The sequence below is a fragment of the Rhinatrema bivittatum genome, chromosome 4 (assembly GCF_901001135.1).
Source record: "Rhinatrema bivittatum chromosome 4, aRhiBiv1.1, whole genome shotgun sequence".
NCBI classification, from domain to species: Eukaryota; Metazoa; Chordata; class Amphibia; order Gymnophiona; family Rhinatrematidae; genus Rhinatrema; species Rhinatrema bivittatum.
The window spans coordinates 397931290-397945369 of NC_042618.1; the positions used below are offsets into that span (position 1 = coordinate 397931290).

Sequence of the window (14080 nt, forward strand, 5' to 3'; positions counted from 1 at the left end):
CAGGACAAGAGTACCTGACAACATGTGAGAATGACCACCTTATGATCTATTGAAGTCAGCACAGTGGTGAACACATCCCGAGCTTCACAATCCATTTTCATTATGCAGTTGGAGAGTGCATTAAAAAAAATAAAATATATATATATATATATATATATATATATATATATATATATATATATATATACACACACACACACACAAATCCAAGTAATAAATGGAACAAATATGATCTCAGAACAGGCACATGCAGGTAACCACAGAATCGTGATCTCCTTCACAGGAATCTTTGCCGCCAAAGAAACATTGTGGGGATAATACTGTAACACCTCGCATTAAAAAAAAAAGTCAGCAAATATGCACACAAGTCCACTTTTAAAATTATTCCACCAAATTGTCCATACAAATTTTTCATGAAAATTCATGTGCATAGTTTTTAAAATCCAAAAGCATGCACCCAAGTCAAAACCGCTCCCCAACACTGTCTGGGTAAACTTGCATGTGAACATGACATATGTATGCAAGTGTACCCACATATCAGGCTAGCAACGTTGAAAAACCCATTTCTGCATGCAAAATCCATTGCTTTACCTACACACGTCCACTGAAAATTACCCTCCCTAGCTGTTAAAAATAAATAAATAAGAAGGTGGTTGAGGGTGGGGTGGAGGTTCAAGCTTTATTTCATTTGGAAAGGAAACTGCTATAGAACGAGGGCTGGAGGCACCAATCCAGGGAGAAAAGAAGAGGAATTTCCTAGATTTGGCCAAAGCTGCTTCCTACAACCAGTTCTCAAGTTCTCATACACCCGAGCACCAGGCATGTAAAATAGATATCGATATACACACACATATATAGATAAATAAAAAAAAATTGTATGTATATCTAACTACTGGATCCCAGATTTTGGTGTGCAAATTTGCTTTAATGGAAACATGTCAGGCTAAATAAGGGCTAGGGAGGATTGGGGGTACACAATTTCAAGATGGTGTTTGTTCACATACCAATCCAAATATTAAGTGCACACAAATTAGCCATATGTTCTGTAACTTTGTTCCCAGCATTAAAAAAAAAAAAAAAAGGCCAGAGTTGAAGTGGACTTCTAAAGGGAAGGAGCAGCTGGCCTCCACAAATGGACGGGCCTCTCAGTTTACAAAGACGCTATTAAATTGCTAGCAGACCTCTAAAGCAGTCGCTTTTGGCAGCCCCCTTTTGGGTGTAAAGCATGCTGGGATACTCACAGGTGCTCCAGGGCCTCCAGGCCTGAGAACGCTTTCTTGGCCACCGATTTTATCTTGTTTCCAAACAGAGTCCTGCAGTTTCCAAACATCCAGCGTCAAACCAGGGAGAGGGAGGGGGAGAAGGCAAAAAGAAAGCAGGATTAGCTGGGCTGAGGCTGCTAACACAGTGTCTGCAACAGGGCTCTGGGAACACGAAGTAAGAAGAGATTAGAGGGATGAAGTATATCGGCCTCACCGCTTCTGAAATTAAATACCTTTATCTTTATTAGAATTTAATAGTGATGACAGGCCGAAACTGGATACCATGTAGAATGCATACAGTGTGACTTGTCCAGAAACAGGAGTAGAACCGGCTGTCTGGGCACTGGCCATGGACACCCAGCTAACTGCTGTAGCAATGCCCAGCGCTATCACCGTGGCACAGTTCAATTCTGACCTTTTCCATGCTCGCTAAAATAAGGGGAACAAATGACTTGCTGACAAGCGTTTTATGTGGGCAGATCTTTTCACATTCTGCTCGGCAGCAGGACGGTCTCAGGGTGGGAACTAAGCCACGTACCCATCCCCATAAACCAGCTGAATCTTCATTCTCAGCTTTCCACTGTGTTTATACAGAATTTTTCTTTTTTTTGGGGGGGGGGGCAATTTTTTTTCAAAACCTGAAAACCACCCTCCCCTCAATCTAACAGTGCATACCGGGCCCAACAGCTGCATGCTTTTAACCACAATTGGGAGAAGCAACCTCCCTCCCCCTCCCTAGGAAGGGAGCATGTTTTGGGCATAAGAAAATAAGGCACTTAGACTATTTTCAAACTTACGTGTGTCTTTTTCCATAAAAATTCAAGTTTGCACAAAAAAGAAAAAAAAAGCAGGTGCAAAGCTTTGTGAGTTCTTGCGTTAATTTTCAAAGGAAAAGGATACGATTTTGCATCAAAGCGGGCTGAAAATTGCCCCTATAGTTTTTATATATGGAAGGAGCAGGGGACACAAGGGCTGTGTCTTGGTCCTGGAAATCGATTTCTTTATTTTTCTTTATTTATTTATTTTTAAAGGCCATGACATCTGTTTATTAACCAACGATGATCACGCATGGACAGCCCAATCCTTTTTTCAGATGTGGCCACTGTGCTGAATGCTTCCTCGCAATGTGACGAAAAGTGTGCGCATGACTTTTAGCCGCATGGAGGACGCACAATTTTCAAAAACGACAGTTAAACACTGGATAAACAAGCTTTACCCTCAAATCCCCTGGATGAGTGCCATATATATATATATATATATATATATATATATATATATATATATATATATATATATATATACATATATACACATATACATACATATAAAGAGAATGGCTGGGCAGAGCGATGCTACCATTATTAAGCAAGCAAATGAACTTATCAAGTTATGATTATGCTGCAATTGTCATGTTTGTTTTCCTTGTTCTGTATTTATTTTTGAATTCTTGTAATTTGAAAATTATAAATTTAAAAAAAAAAAAAGTTATGAGGTGTCCTCGCCTCGCGAATGAGGAGGCTGTGATGGCCAACAGAGAATGCGAAGTCCCAGTGCTTTGTTTCCTGAGTAGGCAAATTCTTCTAAAAGGAAAATCTGCTTCTAAGAATACACTGGAATGGACCCAAGGATAGTCTTGTGCAAGTACTTCATCTAATTATAATGTATTTTTTTGTGGCAGTCCTTGAGCATAATAAAATATTACAAGATTATGATTACATTTATTGTGACAAACAGTAGCATTGTGATTGCAGGAACTCAAGATACCATACAATAGGCTACAGCTCTGCAAGATCATTATCGTACCATAGGATAATATGATAGTGGGGGAAATCAGATTTTTTTTGTTTGTTTTAGGCATGGGGAACTTTTTACTTTTTACCAGATTAGATGAGCTTTATTTAGTACAGCAAATCTCAGCCTGAGGATTGGGACCTAGAACTAGGGTAAAAGCGCGGATGAAGCAAAATTCATTCTTACGTTCACATGCAATTGGATTTTTTAAATGTCGACTCCACACAAAAAGTAGAAGAGAAATGCACTGAAGTCATGGTGCGGAAATGTTTTCCCTGCACAAAAGACAAATCAAACCCACATCTCCAGTCGGGGGCCCCAACAAAGGCGAATGTGTCTGAACCTGGGTGAAACATCCTGCTAACACATCCCCTCCAGCCATGCAGCCCTGAGCTGGCAGACAGTCAGTTCCACCCTAACCTTCTGTGTCACGTAGTTAATTGGAAACAAATTACTTTCTCAGTACAAACGCCCAACTGCAATGTATCCACCAAAAGCTTGGGTTTCAAGCACAGCTAACTCCTGGCTTTTCCAGAGGGGAAGAGCCTGGGTTACTTGCTTCCTTATGGTCAGCATTAGCTTAAACAACAACAAAAATCTGTTTATTCCTCTTCCCAGAAAATTCCTCCGTGCTCTTTCTGAGCAAATAAATTCTGTTCTAGTTCAATCATATAATAGCTGGCTGGGTACGTTGCAGTGTGCGTAGCTAATTTGTTAACAGCAGACTCACTAGGGCTAGTAGGAAAATAATACAAAATGCATTTACCGTTCCTTTTATCACGTGCTTTCTTGTTTATGCATAGGTAGTTATAGATTTATTCATGCACAGTATTTATAGGCCGCCTATGCCTAGGCTCTAAGCAGCATGCATTGGAAAACATACATAATAAAAACAAACACATACAGTCAATTCATTAGCACACAAACATCAGCCCTATACAGACCTGAAACACATCAAACACCTGCAAATTCATTGCATAAAAATGTATACCTGGCCAGAAAAGTACACTAGTCTCACTCAGCACATGCAAGAATCTGCGCCTTCATTCATAAGAATGCTTGCCTGAACAGAAAAGTTTTTAATAGGCCCCAAGCTGAATCTTCTGAGGCAGCGAGTTCCAAAGTATTGGAGGAGCAACTGAGAATGCTCATTCCATTACCTCTGCCAGTCGAACTTAATGCACAGAAGAAACATCCAAAAGTTCCCTCAGATGATCACAGCCCCCTTGTGGGGTTGTAAATATGAAACACTAAAGTAATCTGTGCACAAAGTAACTATATTTGATCCTCCACTGGACTGGCAATCTAGTGGAGGTCATAAAAAACTGAGATGATATGTTCCTTTCAAAGCTGCTGCTCACAAAGATATAACTGAAACCAATTTAATACTGTTCTAGAGATTCCACATTCTCTCAATCAATAAAGAAGGATCTTATTTCAACAGTGTAGAATGCAGACAAAATATCAAACATGACAAGAACATAACACTTCCCACAGTCAAGAACTTTGCTAATGACATCCATGGTTCAGAGGAGGAGTATCTCAGTGCTCAATTACTTATGAAACCCAAACTGAAATTAGTTCAAAATATCACGGTCCTCAACAAAATCCACAAGCACAGATTCAACAATTGTTGCCATAAAAGACAGTGACGAAATTAGTCTGTAGATCAGGGGTCGGGAACCCATGGCTCGCGAGCCAGATATGGCTCTTTTGAGGGCTGCATCTGGCTCGCAGACAAGTGTCGCCACACTTTGCGGTTCCCCGCTGACCCAGCTGCTCCCCGGTCCTCCGCCGCCCGGGCTTAAAATGCTATCAGCCCGGGCGGAACGCGGCAGGACAGCTGGAGTCAGCGGCACCGGCGTGCTCTCTTCTCCCCCCCCCGCGGCCCGGAAGAGGAAGTGGAGAGCATCGGGTGCCTGCGCGGGAAGAAGAGACCACACTAGCGTGGTCTCTTCTTCCGCGCCGGCACCCGATGCTCACCACTTCCTCTTCCGGGCCGCGGGGGAGAGGAGAAGAGAGCACGCCGGTGCCGCTGACTGGAGTCAGCAGCACGACTGGAGTCATCCGGGTGCCTGCACGGGAGTCATCGGGTGTCAGCCGGGTGCCAGCGCTGGAGTCATTGGGTGCCTGCGCTGGAGTCATCGGGTGCCTGCGCGGGAGTCTTCCCGCGCAGGCACCCGATGCTCTCCACTTCCTCTTCTTCCCGCGGCCCGGAAGAGGAAGTGGAGAGCATCGGGTGCCTGCGCGGGAAGAAGAGGCCACGCTAGTATCCGACGGGAAGAAGACTGCAGCGCGGCTCGGAGGAAAATGAAGAGTTTCAACCGCGGCCGATGGGACTCCGGCTTCGCCTCCGCGAGGGCTGAAAACGAAGGAGGTTAGTGTTGGGAGGAGGCTGCTGCTGCCGCGAGTTCTCGGGGTGGGGGAGAGAGAGAGAGAATGAGCGAGCAAGCATGTGTGTTTGAGATCCTGTGTGTGTGTGTGTGTGTGTGTGTGAGTGAGAGATTGCATGTATGTGAATGATTGAGAGCCTGTGTATGTGAAAGAGAGTATGTCTGTGATTGAGAGCCTGCCTATGAGAGAGAGAGCATGAATGTAAGTTTACCATTGGGAACCTGTATGTGTAAGTTTGTAATTGAAAACCTGTTTGTGTGAAAGAGTATGTGTGTATGATTGAGATCCTTTGTGTGTGAGAGAAATCATGTGTATGTATGATTAAGAGCCTGTGTGTATAAGTACCATAGATATCATGTGTGTCTGTGTCTGATTGACAGCTGGTTTAGGTGATGGAGCATGTGAGTATGTGATTGAGAGCCTGTGTGTAAATGAGAGAAAGAGAGGACATGTTTGTAAGCATGTGAATGAGAGTCTGTGTGTGAGAGAAAAAGACAGCATGTATTTATGTGATTGAAAGCCTGTGTGTGTGTGTGTAAGCGTGAAAAGATAGACAGCATGTGTGTAAATGTGTAATTAAGAGCCTATATGAGAGAGAAAAAACATGTGTATATGTGAGTACTGAGAGCATGTGTGTATAGGTGTGTCATTGAGAGCCAGTGTGAGAGAGAGCGCTGGTATGTGACTGAGAGAGGAGAAAGTTCCAAGCAAACCACCCCGCCTCCTGCTAATTCAGAACAATCTCAGGACACCTGGATATCAAACGTTCCAAGGTATGCAGAGCAAAAAAATTTTTGTATCCTTATTATTTTTCATTACTGGATCTTTGTGTCTGCTATTTTGAAATATTTTGTTGGTATCTGGAAATGTTTTATATGAGTTTTTAATTATTGGATATTCCACTCATCAGCTGTTTCAAAATATGTTCTTTTTGTTAGTACAGTTTTACTGCTGATGATTTTATATTTCTTGATTTGTTTTATAAGGATGGGTGATGTTTCTTTTTTCCTTTATTATACTGCATACAGAGACTCTGGCTTGTTGCAGTTTCCAATTCAGTTTTTTCTGCATGCTTCTTGTTATGCGTTTTGGTCTCTTTATTCTATGTTAGGTGAGGGACAGCACGTGATTCAGGTGAGGTTTTCTGCTGGCGTGTAGTTTCTGTGTAGGACTCTATAGCAGCCTGACTTGGTCCGTTTTCCTAATAGGAGATGTATTGGTGTCTTAAGGCCTGGTGTAATATTTTCAGAGACTTATTGTACTTTAAAAGTGTGATCTTACATAAAATGCACACATTTACTTGTATTTAGTTTTAAACATATTGTATGGCTCTCATGGAATTACATTTTAAAATATGTGGCGTTTATGGCTCTCTCAGCCAAAAAGGTTCCTGACCCCTGCTGTAGATAGTCAAGTCAGAAGGCTGCAAATCTGGCTTAATAATGGCCTTAAAGAAACTTTCTTCAGAATATTTGGGCAATGCCCTTCAGCTAAGATAGAATGACCAACACAACAAAAAAAGGAGCAATAAGCCTTTAAGACAGCAACATTGCAGGCTTTTAAAGGACAGTAAGAGATATCCATTGAGATGATATTCAAAACCTCAAACTCAGAAATATCAAAGGAAGACCAATTATTACCAAAGTTAGGCAAATTCTCATACCATTGTGGCACAGCAAAAAAATAATACTGAAATCTTTGCCAATTTTGATGCTAGAAAATCCATAAATTCAAGCAAATATGCTGATCTGGGATTGAGAAGGGTCTGCTTGAGAACTGGTTAAATTTCACACAATCCTAAAAAGTTCTTTCAAACTGTTGCTTGCTTCCTAAAGCTGTGACTTATAAAAAGATATTCTAGCCTCATTGATCATATTCCTATAGGCATTTAATAGCATCCTAATAAGAATGAAGTGGTTCAGATGACCAAACTCAATGTTAGTACTGCTCCTGCTTTCACAACACACTTCTATGTGTGCGCACTTCAGGAGTAAATCCATTGCTATAATTTGGAGCAGTGCCATTTAGAAGTACGACAGGGGGAGGGAGAGCTCTGTCACACAGGTCCAGGCCATCCAACTCACAGGAAAGGAGTTCATCTAACCACTACATGTCAATACGCCCTCTCCAGACATAAGTTTGGTGTAATGAAGAGGGTATCTCAGCTTGACGCTTATCTAGATAAGGGAACAAGATAAGGGAATGATCAGACCATGGGCCCCCTGTGACTTTGGTGCTGAAGTCACAAGTAGCTATATGTGATGATTTAATAAAGACTAAGTCTAAAGTATTACCATACTTTTATTTCTTGTATGCATTCTGTTTAACATTTTTATGTACTGTTGTTACCTGCCCCAAACCTTGGAGGGTGCGGGATACAAATAAATAAATACCTACTTATGCACCTGCACACAGATTAACTGTTCCCAACCTAAAAAATGCCATAGTATCCAGGACTTGCTTATAGCTAGTAGTTAAGGGTACTATGGCAGTTTTAGGGTTTTAGCCTAATATTAATTATGCCAGATAAACGTAAAATTACATGAGGATGTTGCCAAATGTATGCATGTGTCTTTTAAAATAGCAACTTATACATGTAACTGTTGGCCTCATCCCAGAATGCCCCATGATTGCCCCTTTTTTTTTTTTACACACATACATGTACGTGAAACAAAGTATATGCGAGTACAGGCCTCTTATGAGCATATATGCTAATTTTTGTGTGCATAACTCTTTGAAAATTCATCCCATACTTTTTAAAATACCAATTCCACATCCTTGCACTGAGCTAGGCTCAATTTTAGAACAAACATTTACATGCATAAAATCAGGTTTTATGCATGTAAATGGCTTTGAAAAGTACCCCCAAAGAGGGCAATTGTTAAAACTATGTGGATAAGTACAAAGTCCACAGGTACTTTTCCCTACTGACTTTGCATCAATCAAAGAGAAAATTCAAATTGCTTTAAAAATTGCTCAGGAAAAAGTACTCATGGAGATTTGCCCCTGCTTTTTCTGTGAATACTTTTTTTTTTACTGAAAAATAATGTATGCAGTTTTGAAAATGCACAACTATGCATGCTGCTGCTTCCCCAGGCCTACCCTATTATCTCTGATCCTTTTTTTCTCTTTTTTTTTTTTTTAGCTGTTTATTGATCACAAGAAATATCCTACTTAAAGAGTAATACAGGCAGTAAGTAAAGAAAAAAAAAAGTTCACCATATCTACTAGTAGGGGGTATGCCTAAGAAGTTACAAGGCCCATCTTGCTAGCCCCAGCTACAATCAATCAACCTTGCAAAAAAGCTTCTAACTAAATAGGATCTGTAAAAACATAATTGACATTTTGAAGTTTGATTATATACTTGCAAGGAAAGTGCAGTATAAAAGTAGCACATAAAAAAAAAAAAAAAAACAACAAAAAAACTTGGCTTTATCAAGCAAAAGCTTCCTAGTGACTTGAGTCTCCCTGATGTCAGGGAACATTTTTTGACCCATAAAAATGTTACTTGCAAGACGGAAGAATAGTTTAAGGGTCCAAGCTTTATCTGATTCTCTAGCAAATCCACTAACAGAACATACGATATGCCATACTGGGTCAGACCAAGGGTCCATCAAGCCCAGTCTCCTGTTTCCAACAGTGGCCAATCCAAGTCACAAGTACCTGCAAGTACCCAAACATTAAATAAATCTCAAGCTACTATTGCTTATTAATTAATAGCAGTTTATGGATTTTTCCTCTAGGAACTTATCCAAACATTTTTTAAACCCAGTTACACTAACTGCTATAACCACATCCTCTGGCAATGAATTCCAGAGCTTAACTATGCGCTGAGTGAAAAATAATTTTCTTCGATTGTTTTAAATTAGCTACTTGCTAACTTCATGGAGTGCCCCCTAGTCCTTCTATTATTTTACAGAGTAAATAACCGATTTACATTAACTTGTTCAAGTCCTTTCATGATTTTGTAAACCTCTATCATATCCCCCCTCAGTCATTTCTTCTCCAAACTGAATAGCTCTAACTTCCTTAGCCTTTCCCTCAAAGGGCAGTTGTTCCATACTCCTTATCATTTTGGTCACCCTCCTCTGAATTTTCTCCAGAGCAATTATATCTTTTTTGAGATGCAGTGATCAAAATTCCACTCAGTATTCAAGATGTGGTCTCACCATGGAGCGATACAGAAGTATTATGACATCCATTGTTTTATTTGCCATTCCCTTCCTAATAATTCCTAACATTGTTTGCTTATTTTTTTATTTTATTTTTTTATCTCCACAGCACACGAAGCTGACTATTTCAATGTATTATCCACTATTACTCCTAGATCTCTTTCCTGGGTGGTAACTCTTAAGACAGAACCTAACATTGTGTAACTACAGCAAGGGTTATTTTTCCCTATATGCATCACTTTGCACTTGTTCACGTTAAATTTCGTCTTCCAGTCTTGCAAGGTCCTCCTGCAAATTTATCACAATCCGCTTGAGATTTAACTACTCTACATAATTTTGTTTCATCTGCAAATTTGATTACCTCACTCATGGTACCCCTTTCCCAGATCATTTATAAATATATTAAAAAGCACCGGTCCAAGTACAGATCCCTGAGGCACTCCACTTTTTCCACTGTGAAAACAGATCATTTAATCCTACTGTTTCCTGTCTGATAACCAGTTTGTAATCCACAAAAAGACATCCCCTCCTATCCCATGACTTTTTAGTTTTCTTAGAAGCCTCTCTTGTGGGACTTTGTCAAACGACTTCTGAAAATCGAAATACACCACTGCTTTAGGAAAGCAAAGAGATCCACTACATTTCCAGGAACTTCTGGTTGAGAAGAAACAAGAGGAACTTTCTCTCTCAGGTAAATAACAACTTTAGACACCACTGGTATAGCCTCTTTGGAGATCTTAAGGACCTCTAGATTTCTAACTGAAAAACTGAATTCTGAATTCATTTCTAACTGAAAAAACATGGCACATAGAGGAAATTTTTAAAATCTTAAATTACACCTTCTGTTATAATTTCCCAAATTTTCAAGTTTGTGATGAATAGACTGAATGTGATGCAGCCCTCATGAATAGACTTTGAGGGCTGTATCACATTCCTGAGATTTAACATAGTTGAACTCCAGTTCACTAAGCTTTCCAGAATGTTCAGAAATAATTTAAGCATATTCTTTCAAAACTGTAAATTGTTGTGAATAATATTAGCCAAGGTGTCAAATTTCAAAGGAACAGTCTGGTCCAGCTTAGAGATGGCAGTCCATAATGTACCAAAAGTTATAATAGCTGGCTTATAAGATGGTAAAGCTAGCCTAAAGGACTCAGCAACACACCTCCAGGCACAGCTCCAAAGGAGCTCCCTTCTCCAGAAGGCAATTGGGAGAATGATTAATCTTCATCAATTTCCTGAATGACCAGTCCTCTAGAAGCTGGGTTAAAAACTAGTGGAGTTGAATGCCCTGCAGAACTCAGGAAAACCACAGTCTCCTCTTGAATGGAGCAAACTGCTCCAAAATGATCCTGACATAACTGGTGAAAAAAAGGCAGCTACAGACTGCTGGCCCAATGAGGCTGAGGAGGTAGGCTGAAATGGCCAAGCATATCTTTCACATTGCTATAGAACACAGAGGCAACAGCAATAAAATTTCACCAAGGGACGCACCACGCCACTACACACAGGAGTTTGAAGTCACTGGTCCCTTCCTGCCGACATCATGGAGGGTGGGGGATACAGGGAAACCAGCTGGCGGCGCTCTCTCCTTTCTCCTCTCCCCCCACCTCTGATCCTGTCTACTTTTTCTTATAGTCATAAACATGAATGTTGTTGATCCCTGTAAATACTTTCACCCAAGTACAGGGTTTGCAATTTTCAAACAGTGTATTTACCCCAAGAAAATGGCTTTTGAAAACTGCCTTCAAAAGAAGTAGAACATAAAGGTAGAAAAACACCATATGGTTTGCCGATTTTTCATACTGCAATGCCACAGATCCTGTTTGATCTCTGGCTTTATTCTCCCTTCCCCCAGTACTAAGAAACATAGAATATAACAGATAAGGACTGTAAGGCTCATCTAAGCCTGTACAATTTGCTTCATTCAATATTACCATAGACTAGGGCTGACCTCTGGCTTTCAGTTCACCTTTCTGTAACTTTTCTGTAACTGCTTCTTCCAAGCATTCTTGATTTCTGTTTTTGCCTCCCCTGGAAATCTGTTCCATGCATCCACTAATGATACACAAAATCATATACCCGTGTATATAATTAAATAACTCAATTTTTATTTCTAAACACTTGTTTTTTTAAAATTACACAAAGCACACCTATTACATCAAAAAACCATTGATACCACTCTCATTCACTCTTCTAAACATACAGTGTTAAAATACAACAAAGTTACATTTCAACTCCCAAATTACACAAATATTGCAACAATCCCAAATTACAATGTATATATTTCATTTATTTATTTATTTTATTTATTTAAAATTTTTATATACCGGCATTCATGTTGCAAACACATCATGCCGGTTTACATATAACAGGGGTGTACAGTGAACAATTCAATAACCTATTTGTGTAGAAGGAAGCAGTTACAAATAACAAGGTAAAAGAACTGGGAGGAGAGAAGAAAAGGGAGAGAATAACATTAGGTATAGGTATTTACATTAGTAATAACATTTTTACATGTGGAAGTGGTAGAATCTGGCTGAATAGAATTAATCGGTGTCCGGGAAAGCTTTTTTAAACAGCCAGGTCTTAAGTCTCTTCCTGAAGGTTGGGAGGCTGGGCTCCTGTCTAAGGTCCGGTGGGATGGAGTTCCATAGAAGGGGGCCGGCTGTTGAAAAGGCCCGATCTCTCAAGGTAATGTGTTTGGTAGTTCTGGCTGGGGGCACTTGAAGAGATCCTCTGAGTGTGTCTCTTGTTGGTCTGGAGGAGTTATAAATTTGGAATGGGAATTGTAAGTCGAGTGGGGTGTGTTGATGGATGGTTTTGTATATTATGGAAAGAGATTTGTAGAGGATTCTAAAGTGAACAGGCAACCAGTGGAGATCTTTTAGGATTGGAGATATATGGTCCCTCCTCCTGGAGTTTGTCAGTAATCTTGCCGCAGCGTTTTGTAACATCTGGAGGGGTCTAGTATAGGATGAAGGTAGGCCCAGAAGGATAGAGTTACAGTAATCGATCTTAGAAAAAATGATAGCTTGTAGAATGGTTCTGAAGTCCTGAGTGTGGAAGAGTGGTCTAATTCTTTTCAGAACTTGGAGTTTGTGGAAACAGTCCTTGGTGGTTCTGTTGATGTAAGCTTTAAGGTTCATCCGGTTATCAATTAATACTCCTAGATCTCTCACCTGTGTGGTAGTTGGGATAGTTGGAGGATTAGAGATGGCATTGTTATCTGGGGAGATGAGAAGCAGCTCTGTTTTAGAGGAGTTTAAAACTAGGTTTAGGATTCCCTAGTAAATTCCCTAGTAAATTCCCTAGTAAATTCCCTAGTAAATTGATTAAATTCCCTAGTAAATTGATTAAATTCCCTAGTAAATTGATTAAATTCCCTAGTAAATTCCCTAGTAAATTGATTAATACAATGTATACATTTCATTTAACAAAGATTTCCCAGTAAACCACTTGATTTTAAAGCTGCCATTGAACTATTATTGCTAATTTGATTTTATTAAAATTTATAAGCAATATCCCTAGATTTAATAAGTCATTGCTTATAAATTTTAATAAAATCAAATTAGCAATAATAGTTCAATGGCAGCTTTAAAATCAAGTGGTTTACTGGGAAATCTTTGTTAAATGAAATGTATACATTGTATTAATCAATTTACTAGGGAATCCTTGTTAAATGAAATATATACATTGTAATTTGGGATTGTTGCAATATTTGTGTAATTTGGGAGTTGAAATGTAACTTTGTTGTATTTTAACATTGTATGTTTAGAAGAGTGAATGAGAGTGATATGAATGGTTTTTTGATGTAATAGGTGTGCTTTGTGTAATTTTAAAAAAACAAGTGTTTAGAAATAAAAATTGAGTTATTTAATTATATACACGGGTATATGATTTTGTGTATCATTAGTGATAATACCTGCGGTAGACCCATAATAATCTAATTTATATCGGACCATGCATCCACTACCCATTCTGTGATGGAGCCTCTATATTTGTTACCATACATATCTGAAATCCAACATCATTTCTGTCTCTACTGCAAGGCTGTTTCATGCATCCATCCTCTTCTCCTTGAAGAAATACTTGCATTATGCCTGCCTGAATGTATTCTCTTTCAGAGTCTAGAAATGACTATTTCCAATAGACCACTTCCTTCAATAACAACCATCCTAAATAGTGAACAAAAGTGCAGCACAAACTGCATCACAATATCATTCTTAAAACAGACAGGACTAATCACAAACTCAACAAAACATAAAAGAAAATCTAAGTGTCAGCAAAGCATAAATAGCACCATTATAGCACCCTACCCAAGGCCACACACAGCCAAAGTTCATAAAATATCCTGCTTAAAAGCCACAGTAGAAACCCTTCCAGTTTTATAAAAGTATAGGATTAGATTCATCCATTTTGAGCCAGAAAAAGAAGCTAAGTTTAATAGCTATTCGGACA

General features: G+C 39.5%; 1 protein-coding gene across 1 annotated transcript in view; it reads right to left on the reverse strand.

The window, feature by feature from the left end:
- LRIG1 (leucine rich repeats and immunoglobulin like domains 1) overlaps positions 1-14080 on the reverse strand; it is a 297265-nt gene that overhangs the window by 45116 nt on the left and 238069 nt on the right. Inside the window, exon 10 of the mRNA XM_029601045.1 lies at positions 1242-1313. Within this exon, the coding sequence (XP_029456905.1) occupies positions 1242-1313 (72 nt within the window). The remainder of the gene's footprint in view (positions 1-1241; positions 1314-14080) is intronic.